The sequence below is a fragment of the Hemiscyllium ocellatum genome, chromosome 5, assembly GCF_020745735.1.
Source record: "Hemiscyllium ocellatum isolate sHemOce1 chromosome 5, sHemOce1.pat.X.cur, whole genome shotgun sequence".
NCBI lineage: Eukaryota > Metazoa > Chordata > Chondrichthyes > Orectolobiformes > Hemiscylliidae > Hemiscyllium > Hemiscyllium ocellatum.
Genome location: NC_083405.1, coordinates 94,413,915 through 94,430,541, shown reverse-complemented (window position 1 = coordinate 94,430,541; position 16,627 = coordinate 94,413,915). Strand labels below are relative to the sequence as shown.

Sequence of the window (16,627 nt, the reverse complement as noted above, 5' to 3'; positions counted from 1 at the left end):
GTGGAGTGCCACAAGGATCGGTGCTGGGTCCTCTACATTTTGTCATTTACATAAATGATTTGGATGTGAGCATAAGAGGTACAGTTAGTAAGTTTGCAGATGATGCCAAAATTGGAGGTGTAGTGGATAGCAAAGAGGGTTACCTCAGATTACAACAGGATCTGGACCAGATGGGCCAATGGGTTGAGAAGTGGCAGATGGAGTTTAATTCAGATAAATGCGAGGTGCTGCATTTTGGGAAAGCAAATCTTAGCAGATTTATACACTTAATGGTAAGGTCCTAGGGAGTGTTGCTGAACAAAGAGACCTTGGAGTGCAGATTCATAGCTCCTTGAAGGTGGAGTCCCAGGTAGATAGGATAGCGAAGAAGGCGTTTGGTATGCTTTCCTTTAATGGTCAGAGTACTGAGTACAGGAGTTGGGAGGTCATGTTGCGGCTATACAGGACATTGGTTAGCCCACTGTTGGAATTTTGCGGGGTAGAAGTGACCTGTACAAGAAGGACGGATTGCACCTAAATTGGAAGGGGACTAATATTCTGGCAGGGAAATTTGCTAGAACTGCTTGGGAGGATTTAAACTAGTAAGGTGGGGGGGGGGTGGGACCCAGAGAGATAGTGAGGAAAGAGATTGATATGAGATGGGTACAGCTGAGAACAGAAGTGAGTCAGACAGTCAGGGCAGGCAGGTACAATGTAGGACTAATAAATTAAAACTGCATTTATTTCAATGCAAGGGGCCTAAAAGGGAAGGCAGATGAACTCAGGGCATGGTTAGGAACATGGGACTGGGATATCATAGCAATTACAGAAACATGGCTCAGGGGTGGGTAGGACTGGCGGCTCAATGTTCCAGGTTACAAATGCAACAGGAAGGGTAGAAAGGGAGGCAAAAGTAGAGGAGGAATGGCATTTTTGATCAGGGATAGCATTACAGCTGTTCTAAGGAGGGATATTCCTGGAAATACATCCAGGGAAGTTATTTGTGTGGAACTGAAAAATAAGAAAGGGATGATCACCTAATTGGGATTGCATTATAGGCCTCCCAATAGTCAGAGGAACATTGAGAAACAAACTTGTCAGGAGATCGCAGCTATCTGCAAGAATAATAGGGTAGTTATGGTCGGGGATTTTAACTTTCCAAACATCAACTGGGATTGCCATAGTGTTAAAGGTTTAGATGGAGAGGAATTTCTTAAGTGTGTACAAGACAATTTTTAGAAATCATAATTATTGCACCTTATATTTCTGTAGCTACTTCTTTTGGAATTCTAGGATCAGGTCCTGGAGATGGGGTGGATTTTAACCTCTATCAATCAGAATCCTAACAAATCAACACCCTTCTCCCCTTCAAAACAAAAGTAGGTGGAAAAGCAAGGTGAGAGGGGAGTCGGAAAGTGTGGCACTGGAAAAGCACAGCAGATCAAGCAGCATCTGAGGAGCAGGAAAGTCGACGTTTCATCAGGAAGGGCTTACGTCCAAAAAGCTAAGTCTCCTGCTCCTCGGACGCTGCCTGGCCTCCTATGCTCTTCCAGTGCCACACTTTTTAACTCTGACTCTCCAGCTTCTGCAGTCTTCACTTTCTCCAAGTTGAGACGGGATACTAACTGGTTACAGAGAAATATTGATAGGTTAAGTAAGCAGACAAAAAGTTGCTGACTGGAGTATAATGTGGGAAAATGAGAAGCTGTTCATTTTAGAAGGGAGAATAATAGAATAAAGTCTGATTTAAGTGGAGAGAAACTGCAGAAAGTTGCAACACAAAGGGACTTGTGAGTACTTGTGCGTGAAACATAGAAAGCTAGCACACAGGTGTTGCAAGGTATCAGGAAGGCTCATAGAATATTGGCCCTCATTTCAAGTGGGTTGGAGTACAAGACAATGCAAGACTTACTGTAACGGTACAAAGTGCTGGTGAGACCACAACCATGTACTGTGAACAGTTTTGGTCCCCATTTTAAGAAAAGATACGTCACTGGAGACCTTTCAGAGAATGTTCACTAGAGTGACACAGGTATGGAGAGACTGTCTCATCAGCACAAGTCAAACAGGTTGGGATCGATGGAATTTATAAGAATGAGTCATGGTCACATTGAAATATACAAGATTCTTTAAGGGGCTTGAAAATGGTATATGTTGAGAGGATATTTCTCCTCATGGGAGAGTTGAAAAACAAAGGACATTGTCTCAGAGTTATGAGCCACCAATTTAAGACTGAGATAAGAAGGAATTTCCTCTCTCCGAGGGTTATGAGTCTTTGGAACCCCTTGCCACAGAGAGCTGTGGGGGCTGAGTCCTTCTGTACATTTAAGCACGGCTCACAGAATTCCAGATGTGGTCTCACCAGCATCTTGTACAGTTGCAATAAGACATGCCTCCTTTTGTATTCCAACCCCTTTGATTTAAGGATCAATATTCCATTAGCCTTTCTGAGATAAGATAGAATCTTGATTGGTAGAGGAATCAAAGGCTACATGGAAACAGCAGGACAATGGATATGTGTCAGATCAGCTTTGATCCTATTGAATGGAGAAGCAGGCTCAAGGGACTAAATAGCCTACTTCTGTTCCTATGGTCGTATGACTTATTCAATATAAATATCACTTTTCCTTTATGTTGGTATTTCTTTCAATTGATGATTGCTGGACAAAAGTCTTCATCAGCTTTTTTTTCAGACATTGATATTATTAAGTCCCTCATTTTCTCTCGGCTGTTTACTATCATTTACTTATAGTAGGTAATTTACTGAGAAGAACAAACTATTTGTCCAATATAGCTAACATTTCCTCATTCTTGATGATCACTTCTCTTGCTTGTGTCTCTAAGAAAGCACGATTTACTTTAGGTCTCTTGTTTTGATCCACCTGTTTTCAGAATGGATTCTGAACATTCTGTTTTATATTTCTGGTTAATTTAGCCTCATATATTAAGTGTTCCCTTTTCAATCAGCTACTTTGGTCCTTGACAGGTTTACAAAACATTCCCAATTCTGCAGTTTGCTGAATTTTTCTTCAATTATAAGCCAATAGCAAATTTCAGGAGTGGTCATTCCAAGGCTTAAGTGTGTGTAGGCAATGAGGGAAGGTGCAACTGCCAGACAGTCATGAGGTGCCAGGCAGGTAATGTAGGAGTGTATCTTATTTACTAACAAATATTCAGTTCTAAATACTAGGGTGATGGTGGTTTATCTACAGAATACAGCCCAGCAAACAGCGCTCCAGTTGAGAGCTGGACCCAGATTCACAGTTAAGACTCAGACCCAGCCAGTATCATGGTTGAGTTATGGGCCCAGCCACCAAACCCCCAATCAAGACATCCCCGATTGAGATTTGGGCGTGGCCCTGATAGGTATTTATCTCACAAGTCTTAGTGACAGCCCCTCCCACCCTGGCCTGCTCTGTCTCATTACAGTGAAGACTCCCGACTCTTCATTCAATTTCTCCTTCTGCGCAATCTGCTGGAGGATGTTGAGAAGTGATTGACAATGGTACATCAGTAAGTATGGTGGCAGCAACATCAGCCAGAATAATGTCCCTAGTCTCAGGATCCCTCAAAATTCCAGATGCAGGCTCTTGAGGAGAAGCAGGCAAAAGTGATGAAGGGTTGATGAAGGGCTTATCGATTCTCCTGCTCCTCGAGTGCTGCCTGACCTGCTGCGCTTTTTCAGCACCACACTCCCAATTCTTGAGAAGCAGGAAAGGGAGAGGAAATCTGTGACTGTGGGAGTTGCAGCATTGAACATGGGAGAGAGAGAGAGAGACTCTCTCATAGTTTCTTGCTCTCTACCTACAGGGGCATATGCTCTCTTCCTGATCACGCTGTGATTGAATTTTCAGATTTTTGGTAGACTTTTAATGATGGGTTCTTTCACCATCCTACTATATTTTAAATACTGTTCTTAATACTGCCTGTGGACACTTGGAGGGGAGGAAACTGCAGAGACTTCCCAGGATCTGCAAATTAAATTTCTTTGGCCACAAGATTATATGCAACATTTTAAAACAAAATGTTTTATAAATGGAGACAATTCAACAACAATAAAAACTTGTTATTAATATTATTAATAGATCTCTATCTGCAGCGATCTCCATGATCAGATTCTTTCTCTTCAGTGTTTGGTCAGAAGGTGCCATCCAGAAGCAGCATTTATTAGATTTTTGATGTATCAGTTAAATAACATCCTAACATCAAGCATTTGGTGAGGATTTAGGCTTAAGCTTTAGCCAAAATTGGAGTGAGTGCATCTATTCAAACATGGAACAACACATTTGGAAAAGGTGCTTATTAGAATTTGTTTTCACAGCTACAACTCTTTCCTCAGCAACTGTCTCCGGCCCCGACTTACCATCCTCCATATTTTGAATTCAGCCATTATCACAGGTATCTCTGAGATATACAATGTTCCTCAGTATTCTTGCTACATCCTGAAATGGACACTCAATGCCATCACCACCACATGCAAATTCTCAACTTCTTTCTCTTCACCAGCATCTCCTCACACCACTTCAAAGCTGTCTCAGTCCAAGTTCCATTTTATTCTTGATCTCATTTAATGCCGTAATGAAAAAATCTTTTCTCTTCCTCTCAGGCATTAAGGAACACAAGCACCAACAACAAACAGGTACCGACATCCCTCTGGATTCTTCCTTCCATCCACATCTGTTTGATTCTATCTCTTCCTCTAATTTGTTCTAAACTGAACCATAGAAGTAATGCGAGAGTGACTGCTTTTGAAGACTAAGGCCACATTAGACCTTGTGTGATACTAAGGATTTAGATGAAATGGGAATCATACCAAACATAAAGGCTAAGTGGTTAGCATTACTGCTCCCAGTGCAAAGGGCATGGGTTCAATTTCAGCCTTGGGTGACTGTGTGGAGTTTGCACGTTCTCATGTCTGCATGGTTTTCCCCCAGGTGCTCTGGTTTCCTCTTATTGTCGAAAAATGTACAGGTTAGGTGGATTGGTCATGCTAAATTGTCCTGTAGTATGCAGGTTAGGTGATTAGCAAGGATAAAGGCATGGTTACAGGGCTAGGGTGAGGGGCTGGGTCTGGGTGGGATGCTTTCTAGTGCAGACTCGATGGACAGATTGGCCTCCTTCTGTATTCTATTCTACTCTAAGATGGCTGTGGTTGTTTGGAATCAATCATCTCAACTCCAGGTCATCTCTGCAGGAGTTCCTCAGGATAGTGTCCTTTGCCCAACCACTTTCAGCGATTTTGTCAATGACCTTCCAGTCAGCATAAAATCAGAACTGGGGATGTTTGCCAATGACTGCACAATGTTCAGTACCATTCGCAACTCCTCAGACACTGAAGCAGCCCAGGTTGAAGTGTAGCAAGATCTAGACAATATCCAGCTTGAGCTGACAAGTGGCAAGTAACTTTTGTGCCACACAAATGCCAGGCAATGTCCATCTCCAACAAGAGAGAAGCTAACCAAAGACCCTTGACAGTCTATACCATTACCATCACCAATTCCACCACTATCAACATCTTGGGGATTACCATTGACAAGAAACTGAACTGGATCATCTACAAAAATACTGTAATTTTAAGAGCAGTCACAGGCTAGAAATCCTGCGGTGGATAACTCAGTTCCTAACTCCCCAAGGCCCACACACCATCTACAAGGCAAAAATCAGAAGTATAATGGAATATTCTCCCAATGCCTGGATGAGTGCAGCTCCAACAACACTCAAAAACCTTAACGCCATCCAGAACAAAGCAGCCCCCTACACTGGTACCACATCCACAATCATTCATCCTCTCCATCACCAATGGGTGGGAACAGCAGTTTTTCCATCTACAAGATTCAGCGCAGAAATGCTTCATAGGCATAGAGCGAGAGCATGGAAATAAACCCTTTGGTCTAAATACTCCACACTGACCATGTTCCCAAACTAAACTAGTTCCACCTGCCTGCAATTGACCCAAACCTTTCCTATTCATGTACTTATCCAAATGTCTTTTAATCATTGTAACTGTACCTGGATTCACCACCTCCTCTAACCACTCTCTGTGTAAAAAAGTTGCCCCTCATGTCATACAGCGATAGAGTCATAGAGATGTACAGCATGAAACATACCCTTCAGTCCAACCTGTCCATGCCGACCAGATATCCCAACACAATCTAGTCCCACCTGCCAGCACCCGACCCATATCCCTCCAAACCCTTCCTATTCATATACCCATCCAGATGTCTTTTAAATGTTGCAATTGCATCAGCCTCCACCACTTCCTCTGGCAGCTCATTCCATAAACGTACCATGCTCTGCCTGAAAAGGTTGCCCCTTAAGTCCCTTTGATATCTTTCCCCACTCACCCTAAACCTATGCCCTATAGTTCTGGACTTCCCGACACCAAGGAAAAGACTTTGTCTATTTATCCTATCCATGCCTCTCATAATATTGAAAACTCTGTAAGGTCACCCCTCAGCCTTCAATGCTCCAGGGAAAACAGCCCCAGCCTGTTCAGCCTCTCCCCATTGCTCAAATCCTCCAACCCTGGCAACATCCTTGTAAATCTTTTCTGAACCCTTTCAAGTTTGACAACATCTTTCTGATAGGAAGGAGGCCAGAATTGCACGCAATATTCCGACAGTGGCCTAACCAATGTCCTGTACAGCCGCAACATGACCTCCCAACTCCTGTACTCAATACTCTGACCAATAAAAGAAAGCATACCAAATGCCTTCTTCACTATCTTATCTACGTGTGACTCCACTTTCGAGGAGCTATGAACCTGCACTCCAAGGTTTCTTTGTTCAGCAACACTCCCTAGGACCTTACCGTTAAGTGTATAGGTCCTGCTAAGATTTGCTTTCCCAAAATGCAGCACCTCGCATTTATCTGAATTAAACTCCATCTGCCACTTCTCAGCCCATTGGCCCATCTGCTCCAGATCCTGTTGTAATCCGAGGTCACCCTCTTCGCTGTCCACTACACCTCCAATTTTGGTGTCATCTGCAAACTTACTAACTGTACCTTTTATGCTCACATCCAAATCATTTATATAAATGGCAAAATATAGACGACCCAGCACTGATCCTTGTGGCACTCCACTGGTCACAAGACTCCAATCTGAAAAAACAGCCTTCCACCACCACCCTCTGTCTTCTACCTTTGAGCCAGTTCTGTATCCAAATGGCTACTTCTCCCTGTATTCCATGAGATCTAACCTTGCTAACCAGTTTCCCATGGGGAACTTTGTTGAACGCCTTACTGAAGTCTTCAAAGATCACATCTACCGCTCTGCTCTCATCAATCCTTTGTTACTTCTTCAAAAAACTCAATCAAGTTGGTGAGACATGATTTCCCATGCACAGGGCCATATTGACTATCCCTAATCAGTCCTTGCCTTTCCAAATAGATGTACATCTTGTCCCTCAGGATTCCCTCCAACAACTTGCCCACCACCGACGTCAGGTTCACTGGTCTATAGCTCCCTGGCTTGTCCTTACTATCCTTCTTAAAGAATGGCACCACATTAGCCAACCTCCAATCTTCTGGCATCTCATCTGTGCCTATCGATGATACAAATATCTCAGCAAGAGGCCCAGCAATCACTTCCCTGGCTTCCTACAGAGTTCTCGGGTACACCTGATCAGGTCCTCGGGATTTATCCACCTTTATGCATTTCAAGACATCCAGCACTTCCTCCTCTGTAATATAGACATTTTGCAAGGTGTCACCATCTATTTTGCTACTTTCTGTATCTTCCATGTCCTTTTCCACAGTAAAGACTGATGCAAAATACTTATTTAGTATCTCCCCAATTTTCTGCAAATCCACAGAAAGGCCGCCTTGCTGATCTTTGAGTGGCCCTATTCTCTCCCTAGTTACCCTTTTGTCCTTAATGTATTTGTAAGAACCCTTTGGATTCTCCTTAATTCTGTTTGCCAAAGCTAATTCATGTCCTCTCTTTGCCCTCCTGATTTCCCTCTTAAGTATACTCCTACTTCTTTTATACTCTTCTAAGGATTCATTCGATCTATCCTGTCTATACCTGACATATGCTTCCTTCTTTTTCTTAACCAAATCCTCAATCTCTTTAGTCATCCAGCATTCCCTACACCTACCAGCCTTTCCTTTCACCCTAACAAGAATATATTTTCTCTGGACTCTCGTTGTCTCATTTCTGAAGGCTTCCCAATTTCCAGCTGTCCCTTTACCTATGAACATCTGCCTCCAATCAGCTTTTGAAAGTTCTTGCCTAATGCTGTCTAAATTGGCCTTTCTCCAATTTAGAACTTCAACTTTTCGATCTGGTCTATCCTTTTCCATCATTATTTTAAATCTAATAGAATTATGGTCGCTGGCCCCAAAGTGCTCCCCCACTGACACCTCAGTCACCTGCCCTGCCATATTTCCCAAGAGTAGGTCAAGTTTTGCACCTTCTCTAGTAAGTACATCCACATACTGAATCAGAAAATTTTCTTGTTCACACTTTTAACAAATTCCTCTCCATCTAAACTCTTAACAATATGGCAATCCCAGTCTATGTCTGGAAAGTTTACATCCTCGACCATAACCACCCTATTATTCTTACAGATAGCTGAGATCTCCTTACAAGTTTGTTTCTCAATTTCCCTCTATTTGGGGTCTATAATACAATCCCAATAAGGTGATCATCCCTTTCTTATTTCTCAGTACCACCCAACTAACTTCCCTGGATGTAATTCTGGGGATATCCTCCCTCAGCACAGCTGTAATGCTATCCCTTATCAAAAACACCACTCCCCCTCCTCTCTTGCCTCCCTTTCTACCATTCCTGTAGCATTTGTGTCCTGGAACATTAAGCTGCCAGTCCTGTCCATCCGTGAACCATGATTCTGTAATTGCTATGATATCCCAGTCCCATGTTCCTAACCATGCCCTGAGTTAATCTGCCTTCCCTGTTAGGCCCCTTGCATTGAAATAAATGCAGTTTAATTTATTAGGCCTACCTTGTACCTGCCTGCCCTGACTGTTTGACTTGCTTCTGTTCTCAACTGTACCAATCTTAGGTTGATCCCTTTCCTCACCATCTCCCTGAGTCCCACACCCTCACCTTACGAGTTTAAATCCTCCCGAGCAGCTCGAACAAATCTCCCTGCCAGTATATTAGCCCTCTTCCAATTTAGATGCATAGAATTTGCTCTTCTCACCTTAAGAATATGCTTCCTAGTTTTGAACTCGTCCATCTTAGGGGAATGACCTTTGCTACCCACTTTATCTATGCTGTGCATGATTTTGTAAACTTCTATAAGATCAACACTCAACCTCCAATGCTCCAATGAAAAAAGGTCACAGACTATTTTGATGACTACAGCATGAGTCTCTGTCGGATCCTCCCATATCCGACAGAGATTTACCTGTATGTCCACATACTGTGGTCTTCTACTGTGTCCGTCACTCTTGATGTGGTCTCCTCTACATTGGGGAGACAGCATGCCAACTTGTGGAACGTTTCAGAGAACTTCTCTGGGACACACTCACTAATCAACTCTACCAGCCTATGGCCAACCACTTCATCTCCCCCTCCAACTCCGCCAAGGACATGCAGGTCCTTGGCCTCTTCCACTGCCAAACTCTAGCCGCCTGACATCTGGAGGAAGAACGCCTCATCTTCCACCTTGGGATCCTCCAACCACACGGAATCATTTCCCCTGCCCCCATCTTATCCAACCCTCTAACTTGGCACCGCCCTCTTTAACTGTTCAACCTATCTCCCTTCCCACCTATCAGCTCCACCTTCCTCTCTGAGCTATTGCCATCCGCCTCCCCCCATCTTCATCTTCCAATCACATTCCCAGCTACCTTCCTCCCAGCCCCACTTCCACCCATTTATCTCTCAGCCCCCTTGGGCCTCCGCCTCATTCCTGATGAAGAGCAAATGCAAGAAATGTCAACATTCCTGCTCCTCGGATGCTGCCTGATCGGCTGTGCTTTTCCAGCACACATTTGCTGTCATTTTCACCTCTGAGCTCAATTTTGTGGACCCTCTCCACTGCATGGACCTTTTTAATTGATCTCTAATATTCTCCCTCTACCAGCTTCTTCCTTCTGGTTTCTTACCTGCATCTGATCTCGTTGAAGTTCTGAAGAAGGATTATAGGGATTTCAAACATTAATTCTGTTTCACTCTCCCCAGTTGCTGCCAAATCTTTGATTTCTCTAGTACTTTCTGTTTTTATTTCAGATCTCCAGCATCCATAGTATATTGCTTTTAAGGAAATGCACATATCGTCTTCACTTTTCTGAAAGTCTTAAAAGGTATCATTTTAGTGGGACATGATACTGAGTCATAGAGCTTTAACAGCACGGAGAGAGCCCCTTTGGCTCTTCTCACCTGCACTGGTCATCAAACATTCATCTATTCTAATCCCATTTTCCAGCACTTGGCTCTTAGCCTTGTATGTTCCAGAATATCAAGTGCTCATCTATGTACCCCTGAAATGTCTTAGATGCTGTCATCTGTACTATCAGCAGTGAGTTCCAGTTTCCTATAAACACGTTTATGTAAATAATGTTTTCTTCAAATCTCCTCAAAGTCCTGCTCTTTCTTTTAAAACTGTGCCCTCTCTCCTAAAGGAAACTGTGTCTCCCTATTTACTCTGCTGATGCCCCTCAGAACTTTGTATACGCTAATCAGATTCCCTCTCAGCCTCTCTGCTCTAAGGAAAATGTCTCTAGCTTATCTAGTCTCTCAGGCAACATTCCCATGAGTTCTGATGAATTGATTCCAGACTAAAAATGTTAACTCTCCTTTCTCTTCACAAATGCTGTAAGATCTGCTGAGCTTCTCCAGCAGTTTGTTTTGTTTAACATTCTGGTCAATCTCTTCTGCACAATCTCCAGTGCAATCACATTTTCTCCCTACAGTGGTGACCAGAACTGCATATTGTACTCCAGCTGTGGCCTAATTGATGTTATCATAGTCTCCTTGTTTTTGTGTTCAATGCGTTGTCAAATATCCCAGGCACCTCCTTAATCACCTTGTCTACTGTCCTGCCACTTTCAAGGATGCATGGACATGCATCTTCAGAAATGACATTAAATCCATTTTTAAAAATAGTCAAGAACATATTTCTGAATGCTTCCACATCTTATTCATTGAAGATCTTAGTGTCTGCAGAAGATAGGCAAGCTTAATCATGCTCTCCAATTTCAATGACATAATTTTCTCCAGACCTGGAACATTCAGGAAGTATCATTCCTAAATTAGAGAGCCATGGGCTCAGAGTCCAACCCAGAGAATAGAGGCACATAGTACAGACTAACAAGGGAGTGCATTCCAGATAGTATTAATTAATAGATAAATCATCTTCAAACAGAGAGAAAGAATGTGTAATTACACATAGGAAATACAGAGAAAGGAAGGAAGTGGATTTGTGTACATACACTATTTCACAAACTCGAGATGTTTTATGGCATTCCAGAGCCAAGATGTTATTTTGGAGAATATGAACTGCTGCAATCTATGACATGGTGGTTCAACCAATTTTCACAAAACGCTTTGTCTGATCGGAGCTAAACAACACCAGGAGAACTCTCTGAACTTTTATTTTCAAATAGTGCCATGGGATCCTTTACATCTACCTTACAGGACAGTCATGGTTTTGCTGAAATAGCTGAGAGACAGCTGGGTGGACAGAGCAACACTCCCTTGCTTGCTTGTACTATATGCTCCACTTGGATCTGGAACCCACTGCTTTCGGATTCAGGGTTGAGTACACTACCACAGACTGAGGACCAAGGCGACCTCTGTAACGCACCTTCATTATGGTAGATGGTTGTGTACTGGAATGGATGTCCATGGTGAAGAGGAGGCATTGGGGGCCAGGGAACCAAAAGTCATGGAGGAGGTGGCGGGCATGGATGGTGTCTCAAATGTATGTGGGGAGTTCCTGGACCAAGGGGGGCAGGATGATGTCAAGGTTTGCAGAGATAAGGACTGTCTCCTAAAGTTGATCAAAGGGATTAGAAATTAGATTCCTGGCGGTCTGTCTACTGAAAATCAAGGTGGGGTTGGGGTTTATCAGGAATGTTTGTGGGGTAGGAAAGCTGAGGAACTCCATTGTAGGGATTGGAGGCAGCCTGCTGGGATGTAGAGGGAATTGACTTTTGGCGGGATGTTACTCATGTCCCTCTACACATTAACAGCACAGAGGTGGAATAAGTGTATCATGTTCCTGGGAGTCGTCATCAACAACAAGCTTTCTTGGACTCTTCATGTGGATGCACTGGTTACAAAGGCCCAACAACGTCTCTTTTTCCTCAGGCAGCTGAGGAAATTTGGTATGATGGCGAATACCCTTGCCAACTTTTATAGGTGCACCATCGAGAGCATTCTGTCTGTATGTATCACTACCTGGTATGGCAACTGTACCATTCAAGATCGAAGACGGTTACAGAGAGTGGTGAACTCGGCCCCGACAATCACAAAGGCTAACCTCCCATCTATAGAATCCATCTACCAGGCCCGCTGTCAAGGAAAGGCCGCCAGCATTCTTAAAGATCCATCCCATCCTGGCAATGCTTTTCTACAAACCCTAGCATTGGGGAAAAGGTACAGAAGCCTGAACACATGCACCGGCCAGTTTTGCAACAATTTCTATCCTACTGTTGTTAGAATACTGAATTGACTCACAAACTCTTTACATTCACCTGTACCTGTGTTTTGTTGCTATTTACCTATTATTTACTATCTATGGTACTTAACTGTGTGATCTGCCTGTATTGTTCACTAGACAAAGCTTTTCACCGTGCCTCGGTACACCTGACAATAAATTCAATTCAACTGAGGGAAGCTATTATCGATCACATTATATCGGGTTACAATTAAGAACTTCAATTTCCACAAAATTGGTGCAACGGTAAGTCTTGACTTCCAGTTTAAAGTCGCAACGCGCTGCAGTCACCTTCTCTTGCCTGTTTTTACATTGCTGACTACTGCCAGGTTTTGCACACAGCACCAGAGAGGTATCAGATTGATTGGGATCTAACTAGCGCGCCCCCAATCAGATCTTCCGAGAGATCTGTCGAACCGCGCGAACATCCAGGCGTTTGAACTCTGAAGTCCACGTTGCAGCATATTGTTTTGCTGATTTTGGCTCAGGCGAGCATAGAATACAATATACAAAAATAAAACCTTTGACATGTCCCTTGAGTTGGTGCCGAGTCGTCTCTGGCCGCTCACTCTGAATTGACAAAAGAAATTTTTACAGTACACGAGCGTCTTAAAATCAGTATTGGGAAATGCATTGTCTGTATTAAAAACGAAAGTCTTGACATTCGGAGGGTCGGTGTGGACTTGTTGGGTCAAATGGCCTGTTTCCACACTATGGGGATTCTATGATGATTTATATGATTTTAGCTTCAGAACCAATGGAATTTCTCGAAAGGCATAAAATCGCACATTTCAAACCAGATCCTGTGCCACCATTAAAACAAACACTACTGAGCATTCTGAAGCACATTCGCATCAAAGGGCAGAGCAGTCTTTTTTTTATTATTTTGTAACTGGAAAAGCGAACCTCGAGATCACAGGGTGGAAATTTCCACTTCAACCTGCAGCCCAGTGTATTTTAGCGGGTGGTTGCTCAGTGCAGACTCAGATCCCAGTCAGCTCCCACCCTACCTACCCGTCAGTGTATAAACATGCCGTGGCCCCTGACGACTCTTCGATGCGATGAGAGCTTTGGGGAAGTTTTTGCTGAAGAAAACTTTGGGAAAACGAGCGACGAAGCCAGCGGCCATGGTGATCAATATACCGTCCCCGCAGCCCTCGCCTTGGTCTTCTGCCCCGCCCACAAACCCAGCTCGCTGACGTCGGCTGTTACAAACATCTTTGACCATTTTTGTCAGCGTGTCAAAGGGTATGACCACCCTTCCACCCCCCCCAGGCCAGTCAGCCCCCACTGCCAAGTGAAGAGCCGACAAGAGTGGTTGTAAAACATTACACCATCCCTTCTCGGCTACAAAAAGAATGCGGTCAGTATCGGTGTGTGCATGTTTAAACGTGCGTTGTTGAACCCTTTCGCTGCCATTAGGCAAGCGATTGCTGTAAACAAAGGCAGACAGCACTAAAGAGTTGCATTTGCTCAAGATACCTCTTATCTCTGACAGCCAGTTCGGTCTTGTGAGAAAATCGTTGGTGGTTTGGAGGAGACAGAGTTCCATCAACATTCATTTTACTCAGGCATAATTTAGCTTTACCAGTGCTTTTTGCACTCGAACACTGGTTCAGTAAATGGAAGGACCCCTTACAGAAATGGAACTCGAATATAAAACCGCACTAATAGAAACCCAATGAAAACAACCAATGCTGGATATCACAGCGGGTCAGGCAGCAACCATGGAGAGAGAGCATGCTCACGTTTCCCAGTCTGGATGACTCTTCATCAGAGCTGAACTGAAGTATGGAATGGACAGTATTTGCTATCGTTTGAGGGGAGGGGGGCCGTGGCAGTGGTAGGGTGTAGACTGCTGGTAAAGAAAAGATGTTGATAGTTCAGATTAAGTGATCACAAAGTGAGAGTAGTGTGTCTAACCGCCAGACTGGAAAGAGAAGACAGTCCCACTGGGGTGGGGGAGGAGAGAGAGGATACTGTGACAGAATATATGGGGCAAAGATAAAAGAAAGGGGAAAAATGTGAAGTTGGTTCACAATTTGAAGGTGTTGAACTCAATTTAAGTTCAGAAAGCTGTAAAGTGCCTAGTCTGAAGATGAGATGTTGTTCCTCCAGTTTGCTCTGTGATGTAGGATGCTGAGGACAGACAAGTGGGCATCTGAGCCCACAGTCTTTTCAGGTGAAGCAGCATTTCACCTGTACCTCTTATAATCTTGTGTTGTAGTCACTGACAAAGAGTCATCTAGATTCAAAACATTAGCTTGCTCTCTGTCCATGAATGCTGTCTGATCTGCTGTGATTTCCAACATTTGTTGTTTTCAGTACAGATTCCAGCATCTGCAGTAATTTGCTCCTACATTGCGTTTAACTGACTGCCATGTCTCTTTGAGGAATGCCTACCTTGAAGAATTGAATTGAATTTATTGTCACATGTACCGAAGCACAGTGAAAAGCTTTGTCTTGCGAGCAATATAGGCAGATCACATAATTAAATAGCATAGACAAGTAAATAATAGGTAAACAACAGCAAAGTAAAAATACAATTACAGGCAAATGAGAAGAGTTTGTGAGTTCATTCAGTATTCTAACAGTAGGGTTGAAACTGTTTCGAAACTGGCTGGTGGTTGTGTTCAGGCTTCTGTACCTTCTCCCCAATGGTAGAGGTTGTAGGAAAGCATTGCCAGGGTGGAATGGATCTTTGAGAATGCTGGCAACTTTTCCTTGACAGTAGGCCTGGATTCTATAGATGGGAGGTTGGCCTTTGTGATTGTACGGGCCGATTTCACCACTCTCTGTTATTGTCTCTGATCTTGAATGGTACAGTTGCCATACCAGGTAGTGATACATCCAGACAGAATGCTCTCAATGGTGCACCTATAAAAGTTGCCAAGGGTTTTTGCCATCATACCAAATTTTCTCAGCTGCGTGAGGAAGAAGAGACATTGTTAGGCCACCAACCTTGTAGCTTCTCAACCCCAAACAGTCCTTTTCTACTTCCTTCCCAAAATCCACAAATCAGACTGCACCCAGTAGGCCCATCATATCAGCCTGTCCTGCCCCACTGAGCTCATTTCCTCCTAACTTGACTCCATCCTCTCTCCACTTGTCCAGACCTTGCTGACCTACATCCGCGATTTCTCTGATGGGCACTCCACCATATTGACAATTTACAGTTCCCCTGACCCTAATTGCTTCCTGTTCATCATGGATGCCCAATCCCTCAATACCTCCATGCCCCACCAGGACAATCTGCACGCTCTCAGCTTTTCCCTCGACCAGAGACCTGAGTACTCCCCATCCCCCACCATTTTCCTCTGCCTGGCTGAACTTGTTCTCTCACCGAACAATTCCTCCTTTAATTCATCTCACTTCTGCTAAGTCAAACAAGTGGCTATGGGCACCTGTTTGGGTCCCAGTTATGTCTGCCTGTTTATGGGGTATGTGAAACAATTCTTGTTCTAATCCTACACTGGCACCCTATCGAACTCTTTTATCGATACATCGGTGACTAATTCGGTGCAGCTTCATACTCCTGGCAGGATGTTGAAAGATTTGTTCATTTTGCCTCGAATTTCCACCCCTCTATAACTTTCACATCGTCCATTTCTGACACATCCCTTCCTTTCCTTGACCTCTCTGTCTCCATTTTGGAAATAATCTGTCCACTGCCATCCACTACAAAGCCTCTGACTCCCATAGCTACCTTCACTACAACTCTTCCCACCCACATCCTGCAAGGATTCTATCCCACTCTCCCAGTTCCTTCGCCTATGTCACATCAGTTTAGATGGTGCCACCTTCCAAAACAGAGCTGCTGACAGGGCTTGCTTCATCCATAACCATAGTTTCCCGCCCACTGTCGTTGACGTGGCCTTCAACAGCATCCAATCTATCACATGTGCTTCCATTCTTTCCCCTTCCCATCACTCACAACACCGTGATCAGGTCCCTCTTGTCCTTATTTTTCATCACACCAGCAATTACTGTTTTATATGTTGTTGCATTGTTCTGGA

The 16,627-nt window shown here is 43.7% G+C and overlaps 1 protein-coding gene across 1 annotated transcript in view; it reads right to left on the bottom strand.

The window, feature by feature from the left end:
* msrb2 (methionine sulfoxide reductase B2) overlaps positions 1-13,781 on the bottom strand; it is a 47,032-nt gene extending 33,251 nt beyond the window's left edge. Inside the window, exon 1 of the mRNA XM_060825577.1 lies at positions 13,626-13,781. Within this exon, the coding sequence (XP_060681560.1) occupies positions 13,626-13,740 (115 nt within the window). The 5' untranslated portion in view covers positions 13,741-13,781. The remainder of the gene's footprint in view (positions 1-13,625) is intronic.
* Between the last annotated feature and the right edge of the window lie 2,846 nt (positions 13,782-16,627).